This window comes from Podarcis gaigeae, assembly GCF_964106915.1.
Source record: "Podarcis gaigeae genome assembly, chromosome: 13".
Classification (NCBI taxonomy): domain Eukaryota; kingdom Metazoa; phylum Chordata; class Lepidosauria; order Squamata; family Lacertidae; genus Podarcis; species Podarcis gaigeae.
In genome coordinates, this window is record NC_139689.1 from 23,065,556 (window position 1) to 23,086,895 (window position 21,340).

General features: G+C 40.7%; 1 protein-coding gene across 1 annotated transcript; it reads left to right on the plus strand.

The window, feature by feature from the left end:
- Positions 1 to 108: 108 nt before the first annotated feature.
- LOC310829544 (vomeronasal type-2 receptor 26-like) lies at positions 109 to 16,947 on the plus strand. Its single transcript, XM_083708137.1, has 8 exons — positions 109 to 964; positions 2,223 to 2,450; positions 3,226 to 3,352; positions 4,830 to 4,900; positions 9,650 to 10,498; positions 12,110 to 12,337; positions 13,192 to 13,318; positions 16,009 to 16,947. The coding sequence occupies exons 1-8, from the start codon at positions 128 to 130 to the stop codon at positions 16,908 to 16,910; spliced, it is 3,369 nt and encodes a 1,122-aa protein (XP_083564263.1). The 5' UTR covers positions 109 to 127; the 3' UTR covers positions 16,911 to 16,947.
- The last annotated feature ends 4,393 nt before the right edge of the window (positions 16,948 to 21,340 follow it).

The following is a 21,340-nucleotide window of genomic DNA, read 5'->3' on the forward strand; positions in this document are numbered from 1 at the left end:
ATGTTCTAATGATTACTGATATGATATTTCTGAATTACTTTCAACATTTGGAAGCGCGAAATGAATGCTATTATCTTCTTTTCCCCTCCACATCTATCTTTAGCTTATTTATGGCCCTCCTCCAGTGATGAATGATAAAACACCAGGGCTTTCCTTCTACCAGATGGCCCCCAAGGAAGATTGGCAGTATGCAGGGATTCTCTCTTTGCTCCTGCATTTCAGGTGGACATGGATTGGGATCCTTACCTCTAATGATGAATATGGAGATAGATTTCTACAAACTGTGGTTCCAGAGTTTACTCAAAGTGGTATCTGTTTTGCCTTCATAGAAAAAAGTCACACACATATGATTTTCACTGAAATTAATGACATGTTCAATCAGGGAGCAAAGCTACATGATAATATTATTGACAGCAAAGCCAGTGTAGTAGTGGTTTATGGAGAATCTCATACTATTATGTTTTTAAGATGGTTTCCATATCTATCAGGGCAAGAGCACATGACAAATAAACAGAAAGGCATAGTGTGGATAGTAACAGCCCAGATGGAGCTGACTTCCATTGCTTATCAAAGGACCTGGGATACAGACATCCTTCATGGTGTTCTGTCTTTCACAATTCATTCCAATAACCCACCAGGATTTCACAAATTTATTGACAGTAGAAAACCTCTTGAAACCAAAGGAGATGGTTTTATCAGACACTTCTGGCAACATGCATTCAGCTGTGTATTTCCAAATTCAGCGATGAGCAATGTGGATGGGGATATTTGTACAGGGGAAGAGAAGCTGAGCGATCTTCCTGGGCCATTTTTTGAAATGAGCATGACTGGCCATAGCTACAGCATCTACAATAGCGTGTATGCCGTGGCCCATGCGTTAAATGCAATGTCCTCATCTAGACACAAATATCGAACAATGGCTGTTGATGGAGGACTGAAGTTTCCAAATCTAAAGTTGTGGCAGGTAATGGATTGGGCGGGGGCGGGGGAAGGTTACATTGCTTGCTCCATTTTTAATATTTCTTCCTTTCCACGTGAGCTAGAAATACACATGACTCTTTTTTAAAAAGACCAAAGCTCAGAACATTTACCTTTAATAATACATTGATAAATCATTATTATTTTAAGAGTTCCAGTTCCACATGTCCATAAACTAATTCCAGTTCACCTTAGACCCTTTACAAAATGAACTAGTTCTGTTTACATTCAGTTCACTATTCAATTCAGATTCATTCAAATGATCCTTGAATTCAGAATGATACAAGCTGCTGTGATTAACTATATAATATTTTTTAACACACTAAGAAAACTTCAAAACATGCACAGTGGAATGTGAGCAGTTTAATTTATTTCCCCATGTGATTATTATCTTTAAACTTAAAGACTCAAATTGTCTGAAGAGTGAAAAACATATGCAAGAAAATGAGCTTGAAGATGAAATAGAAATACTTTAGAATTCTACCCAGAATGAACTTAATTCAAATGCAATTTTATGAACTGGTTCATTCCAAGCACTGAAAAAGAAAAACATACCATTCCTTTTATTCCCATTTCTCTTTCATTTTTTTCTGGATTCCTACACTGAATAGGCAATGCAATACTGAGAGGATCCATTCTCTATAAGGTACTATTTAGCTGAAACTTATAAACTTTCAAATATGAAAAAAGTATTGTTTTATTATCCACGGCAGGGGGAAGGAACTGGATCTGGCTATTGGCAACTTGGTAGTTCAGCCAATACAGCAGACTTGACCTCACCATCTGTCAAGTGATAGGTGGTTACTTTAAGTCCTGCTTATGGCTGGGGTTAGCTCTGCTAGTTAGTGAATTCAGTGTGAGGAGCTCAGTAGCACAGCAGATCCTTCCAAAGTTGCTATCACCAACCATCAACTGCTTGGTGATGACAGCAAACCTCCCTTGCCAGTGACCAATCAGGAGTGCCACCTTAGGGCTTCACACCTGGCATCACATATGACCTCAGGTGTGGGGCAGGTGGATGTGATTTCTGGAAATGGCCTTATGGGTCTAACTGGGATCCATGCAGGATCTAATAGGTATTGGGCTGGAAGTTCCCCAACTATGGTCTATGACATTGTTGGTCTGGAAAAAAAAATGAAAACAGTTTTGACAAAGAGACAATGGTCTTATACTCTGAAAGATCCAGAACACTGTTGTCTAATCACAGCCTTACCTAAACTTTTGTGTTGGCTTTTTCAATCTAGCTCCATCACTATCTCAGAGGTGTTTCCTTTAACAACAGCTCTGGTGATAAGGTTTCTTTAGACCAGAATGGGGAGTTAATCACTGGATATGATATTATAAACTGGATTTTTTCTTCAAACCAATCCTTTCATAGAGTGAAAGTTGGGAAAATTGATCCACAAGTTTCACCAGATCAAGCATTCACCATCAATGAGAATGTCATAGAATGGCACCATTGGTTTAAACAGGTAGGGTCTTCAGATTATGTGACATTGTGCTGTTCTGGGCAACATCAGACCCCTCCCCCATCTCCTTCCCAAGTCAGCATGTCTGATACCTATTCATTTGTGCCCAAATTTACTAGGCTTCAGACAAGCATTCTGTTTTTCATACTAGGTTGAAGTCTTAAAATGTGGGAAAATACTGTTGAGCATGTACAGCTGGGATGGGCAACCTTTTTGAAGATATGTTTCCATGTTTTCATATCACAGCACTGTGGTAATATTTGAAAGACCGAAACTAGGTAGAGGGTGACCACCACACACACCTCATTATAATGGATAATTGGGTGGAAATCCCCTAGACAATACTAACACACTTCTACAATTTCCAGGATTAGCATAGTGGCATAAATTAAATACATGCAACATAATTTCTTCCATGTCTTCATCCCATAGCACCATGATAGCATTTGAAAGTCCATGGTAGCATACAAAATATTGCAAATGGGTGGATGATCTTTCAGACATAGTTATAGGCCTCCTTTCCCAGTCTAGTGACAATAGGATGGATGCACATAGGTCATTGAATGCACCATCATGCTCCTATGATATTCAACATTAACATGGTGGTGTTTGATTAAGGTATTCAACAATGGTTCAAATTTCATTTTCAGTTACAGGATATACTGTATGTACATAGGTGGGTGTATATATATATATAGAGAGAGAGAGATTTACATCTATGAGGATCTAAATTGATTTTTCTCAAGATTAACATTCTGCTCTTTCATTTCTGGATCAGGTTAAGCCTCTTTCTGTATGTAGTGAGAGTTGCCATCCCGGTTCTAGCAAGAAAATGAAAGAGGGGGAGCCATTTTGCTGCTATGATTGCACCCCATGTCCAGAAGGGAAGTTTTCAGAGCAGGAGGGTAAGAAATATGCTGTGTAAAGTTATCGTGTAATTTGGCCAGAATGAAGAGGACTCATCAAAGTGCAGCATCACAAAGCAAAAACAAAGGAGAATGAGGAGGATGCAGCAGACTAATTTATTTCTCCAAATTGCATAAACATAAATCCCAACATATTTCAAACACCAGACCTTCATTAGGGTAGCGTAAAAAATGTATATTTAAATATTGCAATGAATGTTGTGAAAATTGTTTTCTAGCAAACCTTGTTTGACATGTATTGGACTTGCTTTGCAGTGCTATCAGTTATTCTCTCACACATGTTATATGCTCACGTGTTTCTTTAAGTCAAAATAAATTTCATATAAAATAACTGTCAAAAGTAGTATCTAAATGGAATATTCATTCACCAGCCAGTCTACGATCATTAGGTAAAAAAGGATCACATATGTGTTCAGGGGAGGGGGAATATTGTGCCGATATGAGTGAATTTTGTCATCCTGTCTGCAAGTCCAGTCCCCGCTGAATAATACATAGAATACATAGGAAAGTGAACACAAATAAATGCATAGAAACAAGCTGGTTGCTTGAGACTGGAGATTTTGGCATTAGATAAATAGAGCTGGTCAAATGAAATGGGCAAACTTTAGAGATCCAGCCATTCACAATGGCTTTCACCAGTAGTTCCCTCTGCCAACCAAGCTGGTTGCTTGAGACTGGAGATTTTGGCATTAGATAAATAGAGCTGGTCAAATGAAATAGGCAAACTTTAGAGATCCAGCCATTCACAATGGCTTTCACCAGTAGTTCCCTCTGCCAACCAATAAAGGTAGGCACGAGGTGTTCAATACTACAAAATAAGGGATTGTGTTGAGCCGTGTTTGGGCATTAACCTGAAACTGGGCTGAAACTATGGGTGAAGGTATGGGAGTGCATGGGCGTTCACACCCTCAACCTCTAGATGTGTGGACTCCGCTTCAGATCTTTAAGTATTTGGCATGAATGGCTGAAGGGGGTTTCTAAGTACATTCAGTTGAATCCCCTTAGAAGCATTCATGCAAACACGGGTTTGTTGTGCTGCCTATCCTGTTACTTAACAGCTCATGAAAATTATTCTTAGCATGTTGTTGGATAGCCATGGACTTCTGTGCTGGGATAGTCGCTTGTGGGAGATTATTCCTTATGTGACTCCTTTCCTCCATCAATGTTACATAATGTGAATGGAAGTGCCATATCAATTGCATGCCACTTATTCCACTTCAAAACAAAAGGAGAAAAGCCTCAGGAATGAACAAAGGAAATGATAAATACGTAAATAAATATGTTGTTCGAAAGAATGCTAGGTAATGAATGGTAACCTACTCCACACATTTCAAAGGATTGACCTTAAAAGGATTCCCTAATAAGAATTGGTTTTTTAAAAAAACCTTATAAGATAAAGAGTTACAACATGTTTGGCTTGTATTTGAAATTGTGGTTACCTAATTTTTTTTTCCAGACATGAACGACTGTTCTACATGTACGGACAAAACCTATCCAAGCAACAGACAGGATTTCTGTATTCCTAAGGTCATTGCATTTTTGTCTTACACAGAACCTTTGGGGATCAGTTTTACCTTTTTGGTCCTTTCTTTTTCTTTGATCACAGCTGTGGTGCTAGGAATGTTTATGAAGCACAATGACACTCCCATTGTCAAGGCCAACAATCGCAATCTCACCTACACTCTCCTTTGCTCCCTCCTGCTCTGCTTTCTCTGTGCATTACTATTCATTGGCCAGCCTGGGGAGATGACATGTCTTCTTCGACAAACTGCTTTTGGCGTCATCTTTTCAGAGGCTGTTTCTTGTGTGCTGGCCAAAACCATCACAGTGCTTCTGGCTTTTATGGCCACTAAACCTGGATCTAGGATGAGGAAGTGGGTGGGGAAAAGACTTGCCTCCTTCTTTGTTCTTTTCTGCACCCTTCTTCAAGCAGGCATTTGTGCTGTGTGGATAGTAACCTCTCCCCCATTTCCAGATGTTGACATGTGGTCAGTAATGGAGGAAATTGTCCTGGAATGTAACGAGGGTTCAGTGACTATGTTTTATTGTGTTTTGGGCTATCTGGGCTTCCTGGCAATTATCAGTTTCATTGTGGCTTTCCTTGCCAGGAAGTTACCTGACAGTTTCAATGAAGCCAAATTCATCACTTTCAGCATGTTGGTCTTTTGCAGTGTTTGGCTATCCTTTGTTCCAGCCTACCTGAGCTCCAAGGGTAAATACCTAGTTGCTGTGGAGATCTTTTCTATCTTGGCCTCCAGTGCTGGACTGTTGAGTTGCATCTTTGCCCCCAAATGCTACATTATTGTGTTGAGGCCTGAGCTGAACAACAGGGAACAGCTAATAAGAAAGAAAGCATGAAGATATATTTAACCCTATTCAGGCATTAGAACAAGTGGCGTAGCCCCCCCCCCCTATTTTCATGGCCCTTGTTTCATGCAGGGTAAGTGTATGAATTAGAGAGCCTCCTATATCCATTGCGGTTCCTAATACAGTGGTACCTTGGGTTAAGAACTTAATTCATTCTGGAGGTCCGTTCTTAACCTGAAACTGTTCTTAACCTGAGGTACCACTTTAGCTAATGGGGCCTCTCGCTGCAGCCACGCCGCTGCCACGCGATTTCTGTTCTCATCCTGAAGCAAAGTTCTTAACCCGATGTACTATTTCTGGGTTAGCAGAGTCTATAACCTGAAGCGTCTGGAACCCGAGGTACCACTGTATGTTTATGATGATATGTTGTTGCTTGTCAGTTTCACTGCCTCCAGATTTCCCTTTAGAGCTGTAGTTTAACTGCACAGGGAGTCCAAATGGAGAGGTCCAGAGCACTGTCTGTTCCATCTGTACAGTATCAGTTTCAATTATTGAAACCTGAGTACAAGATGTTTGCAGTTGTACATACATAAAACATTCAGAATAATTCCTAAAAATCATTAATAGTTCTCCTCACCATAACCATGCAAAGAGTACACCACTAAACAGGCCCCTGTGTCATGTGGTTGTCTGTACAGTCATACCTTGGATCCTGAAAGCCTTGGTACTCAGACATTTTGGCTCCTGAACACCGCAAACCCAGAAGTGAGTGTTCCGGTTTGCAAACGTTCTTTGGAACCTGAATGCCCGGCGGGGCTTCAGCAGCTTCCTGCAGTCAATCAGAAGCCGCACTTTGTTTTCCGAACATTTTGGAAGTCGAACAGACTTCCGAAATGGATTCCATTCGACTTCCAAGATACGACTTATAGTTCTTTGTCCTAGGGTTTCTCAAAGTTCACAGTTCCAGTAGATTAACTGGCCAAAATTGCAGGTTCCTTCTTCCTGGAGCTGTTCAAATTCTCTTTGGCTTTCACCCACATTCTTGCCCCAAAGAAATCTCCCTAGCTGCCTGCAGAGCATCATGAAGAAACAATGTTGGAAAAATTGTGATCATATCTTCTTTCTTACTAACACTGTGGGGTACCTTTCCAATTTTCTCCCCTTTGCTACCCCAGGGCAAATCTACTTCATCTCCTGCCCCACACCACAAATCAAAATCCTGCCACCAGGCTTTGTCTGGAGGCACCTAATTTAGAAACCCCTAGCACAGCTCACTCAGATTGGTGGCTATAAATCGCTCGATGCTTACTCCAATCATCTCTGAAGAGCTTCAATGGGCTAAACAAAGGCATATGACTTTCCCAGGGACTTTTGACATCCAAACCAATGGGTGATCTGGACTGCTTTCTGTAGCATTGGGAAGCACCCCCCACCCCACAAAGCCATCTGGAAGTACCCAAAGGGCAACATCACTGGCCCTTTTCCCCCCACCAAAATCAGCAAGAGACTCCTGCTCTCCTGGCGCATGCAGGCACATCTCTTGGAGGTTTGCCTATGTGTTTCCTCCCACTGAGGGAAAACTGCAGCATCAACTTGAACTGCTCAAAAAGTGTTGCTGGCACTCTCATCCAATAAAACTGAATGTTGGAAAACCAATGCCAGTCAAAAGGAAGTACATTTTGGGGGCCCTGAAGTTTGAACTGTTATGGAGGCTCCTTTGTTCAGATGCCTCAAACTTCTTCTTTTTCCAACTCCATTTGTGAAAAACAATTTTAAGTTGATGATTACCTTCTCCTGTAATTTTGAAAAGGACTGTAATTAATTCAACTACTTGGCAATGCTTCTTCCCGAGGAGTTTCAGTGGACAGAAGCAAAAGTAATAGCACAGTGTATGAAGGATAATATAAATATTCAATTTAATAGTTAGTTGTAGGAGCAGGAACTGTGGGAGGAAAACAAGGAACCACCTGTTTGAGTCTAAACACAATCTCTGTTTAGAGAGGACATTTGTACTGAGGATGGTGACATTAGTAGTCTCGATATTGGTACTACTTCCTCACATGGCATGCAAGCCTCACATTAACTGCATGGTAAGAGCTCCACACAATCCAATTCATGAGTATCATCAGTTGGGAGGCAACATAATTGGTGGCATCACTTCTCAGACCTTCATAATCTCCAACTCGCTAACCTTCACTGAAGCACCTCCACCCGTGTTGTTTGAAGAGCTCGCGTAAGACCTTGATGTTACTATTGTTGGTTGTTACAGTTTCTGTTTCCATTAAGGATGTGAATTACAGTCTTTCTCCAAGTTTGTCAAACAATTTTCATGTGAACTTAAATACTAATTTAATTATATTCAGAATGGAGACAGATCAAGTTCATCTGATTTTGACAGTACTAGTGATGGCTTCCTTCATTTAAAATTTTTAGAAACTACTATCAATGAAGCCAGAGATATTAATGGTCAGTGATAAGCTATCTTAATTTGTATTTCTTACCACTTGCTCTGATGGATGTCATTTTTTATAGAATTTCAAAATGTCTTTGTAAGAGAGCTGGGGTGTTTATATATTTGTATATAATAAGGAAGGAGATGTCAAGGGAGATGCAACAGTTTTACAAAACATGGAAGTTTCTCAAATACAGAATACAACTCTAATTCTAGTGCAGTTATCACCACACTCTGAACATGAACTTAAAATATGGATTTCACCTTCAACTGTTGGAGGTACTTCACCAAGTACTTATAAAGTGTTCTGTATTCTGACACATTCTTAAGAAAAGATCCAGTAATGTCATAGAATAAGATATATATCAAGAATGGGAGTAGGTGTTCACATGCATCGAATACAGCCTTCTGAAAATGTCAAATCGTATGGTTCATGATAACACATGGAACTTTATATTGGTAACTTATCAATAAACTATATTGAGTGCATTGTTGTAAAGGAGAATACAGTTGTCTAATATTTGTGCAGCCTACTTAGGGCTAAGAATTGCCTAAAAAAAGTTTGTACATAAATACTGTAAGGAAGTATAGGGAGTACAACGTAGTCCACATTTTACAATGTGTGGGATATCCTAATATGCTGTACTTTCCCCCCCTTTTTTTAGGGTAGTGCCTAAGAATTACCAGCACATCCTGGCTTTGGCATTTGCTGTAAAGGAGATAAATGAAAACTGTCAGATTTTACCCAATACTTCCTTGGGCTTCCACATTTACGACAGTTACTTCAATGCAAAGAATACCTTTCATGCCACAATGCAGCTTATGTCTTCAAAAGAAAAAATAGTTCCCAACTACATATGTGATGTCCAAAATAAATTAATAGCAATTGTTGGGGGGCTGGACCCTCTAATTTCTCATTATATTGCAACTGTATTGGATATCTACAAGATTCCACAGGTAGATTGTGTAGATGTCTCTATCTTTATGTGGAGTGTGGGAGTTCATCCATTTAAATGCTTTTTTTCACCACACAGGCAAGATTGTGGGTTTGGAAACTGAAGTGGGTGAAGGCATGTAGGAAATATTTCCTTGTTTAGGAATGTCAAATGGAAGCTGAGATACAGATAATTATAAATGAGAGTGTTGGAAATATAACAGCACCTACAGAAGAAAGTAAATTGTCAAGTGATGGTGGTAGGTGGAAGAAAGGAATATCAGCAATAATTACAGCCACAGCATATGACAGGCAGACCAATCCCCTGACTTGTTGTAAGCAAGATGGCAGCCAGATGTAGATTTTCTGAGAAAAGACAGAGGTTGATAAAGCATTGCCCCATTTGCCATACTGAACCAGCCTCCATTAAAACAATTCCTGTGCTTGTAATAAAAACTTACATACCAACAGTTTGAAGAAAGGGGTTCTGTGGTCCAAAGTTGGGCTTCTAGTTAGTTAGTTAGTTAGTTAGTTAGTTAGTTAGTTAGTTAGTTATTCATTCATTCTTATTTCCTTTTTTTAGCTTATATATGGCCCTGCTCCAGTGATGAATGATAAAACCACAGGCCTTTCCTTCTACCAAATGTCTCCTAAAGATGCTCTTCAGCATGCAGGCATTCTGACTTTGCTTCTCCATTTCAATTGGACGTGGATTGGGATCCTTACATCCAATGATGAATATGGAGAAAGATTTGTGCAGACAGTGTTTCCAGTATTCTCCAGCAAGGGTATTTGTTTTGCCTTCATAGAAAGAAGCAACAAATTTACCATTGTCACAGAAATGTATGATAAGCTACATGAGGGAGCCAAAATAAATGATAGAATCACTGACAGCAAAGCCAATGTAGTGGTTGCTAATGGAGAATCCTACCTCATTGTGTATTTGAGGTGGCTACCATATGCCTCAGAAAGAGAATGTACAATAAATAAAGTGTGGATATTAACAGCTCAGATAGAGCTCACTTCAATGGTGTTTCAAAGAACCTGGGATACAGACATAGTCCATGGTGTTCTGTCCTTCTCTGTTCACTCCAGTGATCTGCCAGGATTCAAGACATTTATTGAAAGCAAAAGCCCTTCATTCACAACAGGAGATGGCTTTATCAGGGATTTCTGGCAGCAGGCCTTTGGTTGTGTATTCCAAAGTATAGATGGGGATAAGGTGGATGGAGACATTTGCACAGGAAAAGAGAAGTTGGAAAGCCTTCCTGGGACATTTTTTGAAATGAGCTTGACTGGCCACAGCTACAGCATCTACAATGCTGTTTATGCCGTGGCACATGCTTTACACTCCATGTCTTCATCTCGACTGAATCATCCATCAGTGGTTGAAGGAAGGTGGAGGAACCTTCAGAATCAGCAGGTGTTGCAGGTAATGGAATGAAATTCCTCCTGTTGGATGGCAACATATCTCTCAGAATATATAACAATATGCTCCAATCAGATCCTTCTTGTGGGCTTCCCATCGACATCTGGTTGGGCATTGTAAGAACCATACATTGGACTAGATAGGCTTTTAGACTGATCTAGCTGGTCTCTTTTTATTCTGTCAAATAAAAAGTTTCCCTAAACTAGGGTTGCCATATTTAAAAAAGTGAAAATCCAGTTTACAGAAATTCCTGCTGGACACAATTTTTGAAGGGTGAATCCCATCTATATCTGGGAAATTCCAGACATATGGCATCTCTATCCCAAACTAGGCCATCATCTCCTTTCCATCTTCTTTCTTTATATTAGTGTTGGCATGTTCTGAGATTATAGAATTGTAGAGTTGGAAGGAGCCATTAGGTTAATCTAGTCCAACCACTGCAATGCAGATATCTTTTGCCCAACGTGGGGCTGGAACCCACAGCGTTGAGATTAAGAGTCTCATGCTCATCCGACTGAGCTGTTTCCCTCTTTTTCTAATGGTGACTTAAAGTATACACATTATACTTTTGCTGCTATATATTTGCCAATTCATGCTAACTCTGGTTCATGCTGCCTTTTGGCTCACAGAAACTGCCACAACTACATTTTGAGGCCCTTAAGAAAAGTCTGTATTTGGAAATTGGTTGGAAGTCTTCTTGCTCTGTGTATCTCTTTTGAGTCACTTGGGAGAAATAGGTGGTCTATTGAATTTTTAAAATAAATAAATAAATATTTTTTCCATGGGTGAGGAAGAAGGCAGTATGGCATAGAATAGGCAATGATTCTTGGACTAGTGTGGTCTTAATATTTGTAGGAGGGGTGTTTAGCTCCTAAGACTTGTGTCCTAGATGGCTGTTGGGATGCTGCTGGTAAGAGGCTTTCAGAATCAGTAATGTTGTGTGTAGAAGAGACAGGTGTCATTTAGAAGAAGTTGTTGTCCAGTAGAAGCAAGATAAAACCTTTGAAACTCTACAACTACAGCCAGAATCCAGTTTACAAAGGCAACTTTGAGCTCTACTATGTTTTTGGACCATTAATGTTGAATAAGTTTAGGAAGTGTTTCATTAATTGTATACAGTGAAAAAGGCCATTGATTTAGAAAATACATTTGATATGTAATTTAAAGCTCATTATTTAACCTTTAAAACACTAAATGGCTTTAAATTAAGTGTGCCTGGTCAAAAAGGAAAAGTGAAGCAGGTGCCAGGATCCACCGGGGCAGCAGATCCTGATGTTGGTATTTCTTTCCCCTTTGCTCCTATTGTATATCTTCTCTCACCTGTTCTTCCTTGGTACCATTTTGGGTTTCTGTAAATCAGACTTGGAGTTAAAGACTGGCCCCACATGACATTCAGACTGGCAGGTCAAGACTCACCCCACATGAGATACTTCTTAAGAACAAGAATACTGCAATGAACAGTTATTTGAAAAATGTCACATCAACTTTCACAAGTCTGAGCATGAAAACAAAGAGCTGTGTTGCTTCCACCCAGGGAAGATGTTTGTATGACTTACTGTGAAAGATTCCACAGAAATGCAGCCTCTCCTAAGCTTCTTTTCCTTTTCAACTCAGCTCCATCACTTTCTGAAAATTGTCTCCTTTAACAACAGTGCTGGAGACAAGATCTCCTTTGACCAGAATGGGGAGTTAGTGACTGGATTTGATATTATAAACTGGATTATTTCCTCAAACCAATCCTTTCATAGAGTGAAAGTTGGGAGAATGGATCCCCAGGGTTCTCCAGACCAAGTGTTCACCATCAGCAAGGATGCCATCACATGGCACAATTGGTTTAACCAGGTAGGATTCAATTGTGAAGTGCTTGGCAAACCATTCAGTTTCATTGAATGGACAATGTTCAGCCCATGACAAATACTGAGTTTTGATTAGAAATGATACAACTTTTGTAGAAAGTAAGACTCAAAAAACTTCTGCACTGTTTCCTTTGCTGTTGAATATATTACTGGTAAATGTGTTGAAAAGAATAAACATATGTTTGTGCTAGTTTGATTACATACTGAATGCCACAACAGGCAACTAGATGTCTCTGAAGAGATTGAAAGCAGGACCTGAGTGCAGCAGAGTTCTTCCCATTTGCAATTTCCAGAGATTGGTATTCAGAGGCTTGTTGCTACCAATGGTTGAGGTAGAAATTAGCTAGTAGCCCTTGATAGCCTTATCCTCTATGAATTTGTCTAATCCTTTTTTAAAGGCGTCCAGGTTTGTAGCCAGTGAATTTTAGAGTTTAACTATGTGTTGTGTGAAGAAATACATTGTTTTGTTATGAATATTCTAACATTCAGCTTCAGTGTATGATATTTTGACTTTATAAATATATGGTTTTATGTATTCTTTCTGTGTCCTCCCTTACTTGCTATATTTCTAAGATAAAAATGCCCAAATTTTGTAATATTTCCCCATAGGCTTCCTTTCATTTCAATTTGTTTTAAAAATGTTTTTAATATTTTATTTTAATGGTTGTAACCACACTTGGAATACCTTGCACAGCCCTGGATATTTCACATCTCAGAAGGATGTCAGATGAAGTTACGGAAGAGTGGTCCCAATTTGGTTTCAGTTATACATGAAGATCATGTTAAGAACATGAGACTCCTTCTCAAGATAATTATTCTACTCTTTCACTTTCGAATAAGGCCCAGCCTCTTTCTGTGTGTTCTGAGAGTTGCTATCCCGGTTCCAGCAAGAAAGTGAAGGAGGGAAAACCATTTTGTTGCTATGATTGCATCCCATGTCCAGAAGGAAAGTTTTCAGACCAGAAGGGTAAGAAATAGAGTGTAGAAAGCTGGGAAAAGTTTGTTCACGATCAAGGAAACACAACAAAATTACAGCACAACAAAGCAGAAGCAAAAGTGAATGCGTTAGATGCAGAAGACTTGGACCAAATGGTAGACATGCTAACCTCAATGTGTTTCAAACACAGGTTGTTCATCAGGGGATTATATTAAAAGGTGTAGAAATTAATATGAGCTGTATCCAGTTGGTGTTCATCTGCACACAAACATTCAATTCTTGTGGTGTCAAAAAACAAGTAAGGTTGATGTTACGTTATGAGATGGTATACAAGTCCTTTCCTTGTATACTGCTCTGTTATTTGATAAAATGGTTTCTTTCTTTCTTTTGAATAGCACTTTGGAATTGAAAATGGGAAAACTGTATCTAAACTTCACAAATGAGCAAAGAAATTGTCCAGGCAGGCACTTTATGTGACTCATGAGAGCAGCAAAATAACCAGACTGAACAATGGTGATGGGATAAAATCAGGCCAAATCTTTATTGACAGCTGCAGATGGGGCAAGGGTTGGCATGGCATTGGGTCCCAGGATCAGTTCATCACTTCACAAGCCCCATGTTGATGAAATGGATCTGCTGGGTTTGGATCACTCCAAATCTGTATGATGGGAGTCAGTTAATGTTGAACAATGCTATGTTGCAAGGCAAGCAAGCAGGGGTTTCACTGGGGGACCAGGGTGCAGATTCCAACCAGGCAGATACTGAAACCATGCTTGGGTTTGCCATGGTCAATCCTCTCCTCAGGCCCCTTATGCCCCCCCCCCATACTATGTTGATCCTGCCCAATGCCATTTCCACCCTCATAAAAACAATATTGTGATTCAAGGACCCTCCGCCCTCCTGAGGATAAGAAAGACACATGGACGCAGTATATTAGGTTAATGGGCTAAAAAAAGGCCACAACTTTATTGATTACAGCGTGTGAGAGGTATTGGCTTAGGCATTGGATAAAACAGCAGAGCTTGACCCCATCCCCTCAGGAAGGGATGAGTCTAAAAAGGGTTAGCCACCAGTAGCAGGAGACTGTTGATGCAAATACAACTGTAAGATCCCTCTGATGTCACTGGGGGTCATGCCATGGCCCTAGTCACCAGCAAGGGAATCGGACAGGATCCACAACCACCAGATTCCTTTAACGGAATATCCATGAAGTGGAGGGGTAGGCGATGGCCACACCCTGCCCTCCAACACCCCAACAACATATTCAAATGCCTAACCGCCAATAAGTAAAAGTTGTGATGATTTGCTATGAGGTAGGCTGTGCTAGTCCGGGGGAAGGGTTACCGTTGGCATAGTCAAAGTCCGGTCCTGGGTCACTAGCCTGGAAACAGTCCACAAGGAGTGGGGCGAGGTCCAAAGCAGGAAGCCGGGCGGGAACAGGAACACTGGAGAGTCAGGTCTGGGTCCGGGCAGGAACAGGCACACAACAACGATGTTGCTCCCACAACCTGGGACCGGGCCGACTGGCCTTTATCTGCTCTGAGGCCAGGGGCAGTCCCGGCCCCCAGGAGACCCTCCTCTCTTGGTCTTAAGGTGAGCACTCCTCCTGGGAGAAACCAGTTCCCTTCGCCTCTCTGCCCTTCGGCTCTGCAGTTCAGGAGAGGCTGAAGGGTTACTGGGCCCAGGGGGAGACTCACCTGCAGGCACTGAGTCCTCAACCACCTCTGGAGCCAGAGTGGAATCACCTGGTGCCTGCTCCTGAGGATCCGGCACAGGTACAGGCACTTCAGAATCAAGGCCCTGCCCCAGATCAGCCGGCCCTGGAGGTGGGGACTCCTGTGCAGGCTGGGATTCCTCGGGTTCAGCCTCTGAATCGGAATCCCAGGCCATCACATAGGCGAAAAACCAAGTGGCTGGTGCCAATTTGGCAGTTGAATAAAAATTCTTACCATGCCCCTTGAACAACTAAGGTAACCAATTACAGACCCATAGCAAGGTCAAGCACGAAGCAAAGAACTAAAGGGAAAAGTGGGTGGGTGATCCGTTGACACCCGGCAGCGAAATGAGGGGAAAGTGCTGCTGTGGCTGCATTTTAGCTGCTAAACCCTGCCCCCAAGCCTCCCCTTGATTGGTTGGCTGCCTGGGGACACGGCATAGCAGCAGGGACAACCAAGCAGGGGCCGGTACGTGCAAAACACAGGAAACTGCTCCCGCTCACAACTCCTTCCCTCTAGAAGGAGAAGAGGCTTTCTTCTGCCTAACAAAGAAAGCCATGATTTCACTGAGGGAAAGGTGAATAAAAAATCCCAACCAGGTGCCAATGGGACAGCTTTTCCCATGAGCCCACCACAAAGGGAGGTACTGGGTAAAACCTTGTCCAGTATTTTGCTGCAATCTATGGGCCACAGCCCAGTCAGACAAAGGTGTCCCGTGCTTATTGGGCACGGAACGGGGCTTATAAACATGAATTGGCTGTAATCTTAGCTCACTACTTTGCAGGTTCACAGAGCTCCAAAATACATGAGATAATGACATTCCCAGGAAGGTGAATGGGAATTCACATAACCATCTCCTCACCTTCCATATTTTGAGAAGACTGAAACCAAAGGAATATCCTAGTATGTATGGATTGTTTTAGATGTAAAATAGAAAACACTGCAGTATGCTTGTGAGATGTCTGGAATCAATTTGAAATGAAGCCCATGCCTTTTCTTTTTCAGACATGAATGCCTGTTCTACATGCACAGTGAAAGCCTATCCAAGCAAAACCAGGGATTTCTGTATTCCTAAATTAATTTCCTTTTTATCGTATAAAGAACCACTGGGCATCAGTTTAGCCTTTTTTGCTCTTTTCTTTTGTCTGATCACAGTCTTGGTGCTAGGAATATTTCTGAAGCACCACAACACTCCCATTGTCAAGGCCAACAACCGGAACCTTGCCTATACTCTCCTTATCTCAATCCTGCTCTGCTTCCTTTCTGCATTGCTATTCATTGGGCATCCTAAGCAGGTGTTGTGTCTCCTCCGACAAACCACTTTTGGCATGATCTTTTCTGTGGCTGTTTCTTGTGTGTTGGCAAAAACCACTACTGTGGTTCTTGCTTTTATGGCCACCAAACCAGGTTCCAGGATGAGGAAGTGGGTGGGGAGAAGACTTGCCAGTGCCATTGTTCTTTCCTGCTCCCTTATTCAAGCAGGCATTTGTACCGTATGGTTGGTCACCTCTCCCCCATTCCCAGATGTTGACATGCACTCAGTTGCTGAAGAAATTATATTAGAATGCAATGAGGGGTCTATGACTATGTTTTACTGTGTTTTGGGTTATATCAGTTTCCTGGCCATAATCAGCTTTGTTGTGGCGTTCTTTGCCAGGAAATTGCCCAATAGTTTCAATGAAGCCAAATTCATTACTTTCAGCATGTTGGTATTTTGCAGTGTTTGGCTCTCCTTTATTCCATCCTACCTGAGTTCAAAGGGGAAATATATGGTAGCTGTGGAAATCTTTTCTATCTTAGCCTCCAGTGCTGGGCTCCTAGGTTGCATCTTTCTCCCCAAATGTTATATCATTGTGCTGAGGCCTGAGCTGAACAACAGAGAACAACTGATAAGAAGGAAGGTCTGAATAATCTCAGTGTCTTTGTGATTTGCTATTATCTGCCACTCAGGAAATTTTGTGTATGAATTATCATTCAGACCTTTACTGAATTGCTAGAGAAAACTTCTTTAAAATGTCACTGTCCATTACACTTTCTCTGCACTTGGATACTTGTGTGAAGGTAGCTCTGTAAACACAACTCATTTAGGAGAGTTTTTTCTGGAAACATTGAACAGTAACTGAAGTTATTCTTTTAGAGGGAACAACTAATAACAAGGAAGGTCTGAATAATCTCAATGTCTTTGTGTTTTGCTATTTTGTGCCACTCAGGAAATTTTGTCTATGAATTATCTTTCAGATCTTTACTGTATTGGTAAAGAAAGCCTCATCTGAGTTAACATATGCCTTTATGTTTCATACATCCCTGATGTGCAGGATGGGTTCAATAATGGGATTTAAAACACAACCCCTCCCCCCCAAAAAAACCCCTGTATCCTCTTCATAGATTTAAGTAAAAGCACATTTTGGCAGTGAGGGTCATATTGATGTTCAGGAGGAATGCATTGCTTAATCATCTATTTTTCGGTGCATATATTAGACATTGCTTCTTCAGCTCTTAAATGTACTCCCAGGTTTTTGCATAGAATATAAAGCTAGACATGGGTTTTCCAACCTTCCAACTCTTTTTGGACTACAATTCCTATCATTCCTGACCACTGCTCCTGCTAGCTAGGAATTATGGGAGTCGTAATCCAAAAACATTTGGAGATCCAAGTTTGGGAAACCCTGAGGCAGACCAACCTTTGTCCCAGCATGACTCCTGAGCTCTCTGTCTGCTGCTGATCCATTCTATATCATTATCTGCATGAATAAAAATCTATTTCTCATTTACAAGTAAGAGTCTCTTGCTGCTTTTTTAAAGTTGGGAGCCAGGACAAAGAACATCATGTGATCAGCTTCTCTCAGAAGTTTCAAATTAATCGTACAGTTGCATGCATCATAACAAATAGGGATTTGCATCAGGCTCAGTCAAAACCCAAACTAAATCTATACAGTTTGAAGGAGATATGGGCTTCAACTTAGTCCAGTGGAGGCAGTCTGTGATCACCCTAGGTCAGGCATCCCAGCATGAGCCAGGCCTGTCTGGGGGAGGAGTGTCAGGTGGGAAGAAGGAGCTTTAGCTGCATGCACCTGCTTTCCAGTAAGGGAACACATGCACAGAGTCAAACTGAGCAGGATTTAACCCTCTGCTCATCAGCTGGTGAGTGGAGAATTAAATCCTCCAGGCTGCAGGGGTCTGCTTCATCTGCATGTTCCCCACAGGGAACAGTTTTCTCTTCATGCACTGCATCATTCCCAACTCATGTGTTTGAGTTCCAAACTCAAGCAGGATCCCTTCCTATCCAACTATGTGGAAGAGAAAACTTTCCCCCCAGATATGACAGACATTGTTTCTTCAGCAATTCCCATTGGGAGCACCAACTTTAAATTATTGATCATCTTCTCTGATAATTATGAAAAGGACTGTAATTAATTCCTTGCTCCCTGAGAATTTGCTATGGTCAGAATCAAAACAATTCCCACAGTCTAGAAAGATTGATATAAATAATCACGAGAACATTTAGGTATGCTACCAGAGACTATGAAAAGACAGGGATTCACCTCAGTCTCCTGAAATGGAATAGGAGACTGTTTAGAGAGAAGATTAGCGTTCAGAATGGTGGCATTAACAGTCTTGATTATTGTACTACTTCCTCACATGGCATGTAAATGCCAAAACATTAAATGCATGTTAAGAGACCCACACCCACCACTTCACAAGTATCACCAGCTGGGAGACTTCATCATTGGTGGCATGGCTTCTCAGACCTTCATCATCTCCAGCTCAATAACCTTTGTTCAAGAACCTCCCCCAGTATTGTTTGAAGAGCTTGCGTAAGTAACTTTTGAAAAAGTTTTTGGGTTTCAATTAGGTATCTGAACCAGAGGGAACAATTTTATAAAAGTAAAAAAAAAAAAAGATTAATTGAGTGGGGTTGCGGGGGGCTACAGCAATAGTGGTCTTCATCTATTTATCTATATTAGAATGAGGGTATACCAGCTTCTGAAGTTTTTGAATCACATCATTTATTTTAGTGCATGTTAGTATTGAAAGTGTTATATTCTGAAGAATAGCTGATATTCTTCAATTGTTTCATTTTTGCTAAGACCATCTAAGGCTAAGAAGAAATGTGCACAGTAGTAGTGCAAAGGATATTAAGGGGGGGGAGAGGGCAACATGGGGTTCAAAATGTAACTCTAGCAATCTATTTAAAATACCTTCTTACATTCACTTAATTATTCCGTTTAGAGTAGTGCCTAAGAATTACCAGCACATCTTGGCGTTGTCATTTGCAGTCAAGGAGATCAATGAAGACCCTCAGATTTTACCCAATCACACCTTGGGTTTCCACATCTATGACAGCTATTTCAATGCAAAGAGGACCTTTCATGCCACAATACAGCTAATGTCCACAGTGAAAAAATTTGCCCCCAATTACATATGCAACATCCAGAATAAACTAATGGCAGTTGTTGGAGGATTAGACCCTTTAACTTCTCTTCATGTGGCAACTGTATTGGATCCCTACAAGATTCCCCAGTTAAGTTACATTCTGTGTAGATGTTTCTGTATAAGTGGGATGTGGGGTTTTTACACTTATTACTTCCTTTGTCAACACAGATAAAATTGTATGGTTTGGATGCAGAAATGTGTGTATTTGTGGCAAAAGACAAGTGTAATCTAAGAAACATGTTTATGGATGAGGATCTTGAAAACATAGTGGAACCTTCATAGAAATTCAAATTCCATGTAAAGAAAATATTACAAGTCTGGTGTTTGATGAAGGGTATCCAATGTTATAATTAGGAAGTTTTTCTAAATGATTAGAGCCACATCACTAAATAGCAGAACACCTAGAATGGAATTCAGGATTCAGCCTCAATTGATCTTGATGAAGAATTATTCACATGTAAATCACTGTTGGAAGCAGTATGCCTCTGAATATCTGTTGCTAGAAATCATAAGGGTAGAGAGTGCTGTTTCCTTCAAATCCTGCTTACAGATTTTCCACAAGCATTTGGTTAGTGAAAACAGGATGTTAGACTTCGACCTGATCCAGCAAGGCTCTTATGTCCTTATGTTTTTATTTGCTTGTGCTTTAGCATACAAATATAAACCCACCCAGTTCATTTAGATATTTCCCCTTCATTGGCTGTAATAGTCAAAGCAGTAGGTTGCTAGAAATCATAAGGGTAGAGAGTGCTGTTTCCTTCAAATCCTGCTTACAGATTTTCCATAAACATTTGGTTAGTGAAAACAGGATGCTAGACTTCGACCTGATCCAGCAGGGCTCTTATGTTCTTATGTTTTTATTTGTTGTGCTTTAGCATACAAATATAAACCCACCCAGTTCATTTAGATATTTTCCCTTCATTTGGCTGGTATTGTGTAATAGTCAAAGCAGTAGAGTCTGGTTCATAACTGTGAATGAGACTCTTCCTCACCAACATCAGTTTGCCTTCAATCATCTGCCTTTGTTCTTACTTACAACCAGTCCCTGAAGCACTTCCTGTGAGCTTCCTCCTCCTTAGTCTCAATGTCACTCCTGTAGAACTCAACAAAGAGCAGGTTGGAGGCCAAACTAAAAATAGATGGCTCTGCCTGTCATTGGCTCTGGCTGCAAGTGTTGTTGGACTCCCTACAATTTACTCTACCAGTCCCATGTGGAATGTAGCACGGCTGGGTTAAAAAAAAGAAAAAGGGAGTTGTGAAGGAAGTAACAAGTTGAACCGTTATGCACTTTATCTTGGCTACAATATCAACCAACACTATTACTAATTTCTTATCCATAGTGTTTAAACTTTTATATTGTAAAAATAATAGTTTACGAACAAAATAGTTGTAAAGACTTCTGGTGTAATGCATGTGAAGAACTTTGAAGCTCCTGAAAGTGAAATGTAATTTCATAAACGCTGAAGATGGTGGTGACAATGCTAATATGAATACTAACATCTATCCAATTTAAAATCTATGTTTAGCTCATCTATGGCCCTGCTCCAGTGATAAATCATAAACCCCCAGGTCTATCCTTCTACCAGATGGCCCCTAAAGGAACTCTTCAGTACACAGGCATTCTCTCTTTACTTCTGCATTTTGGGTGGATATGGATTGGGATCCTTACTTCCAATGATGAATATGGAGAAAGATTTGTACATACTGTGTTTCCAGTCTTCTCCAGGAATGGTGTCTGTATTGCTTTCATAGAAAGAAGCAGCAAATTTACGACTATCACTGACATTCATGAGAGACTAGAGAAAGGATCTCAAATACATGAAACAGTGATCAATAGCAAAGCTAACGTTGTGGTTGCCTATGGAGAATCTTATCTTATTGTGTTTTTGAGATGGTTTCCCTA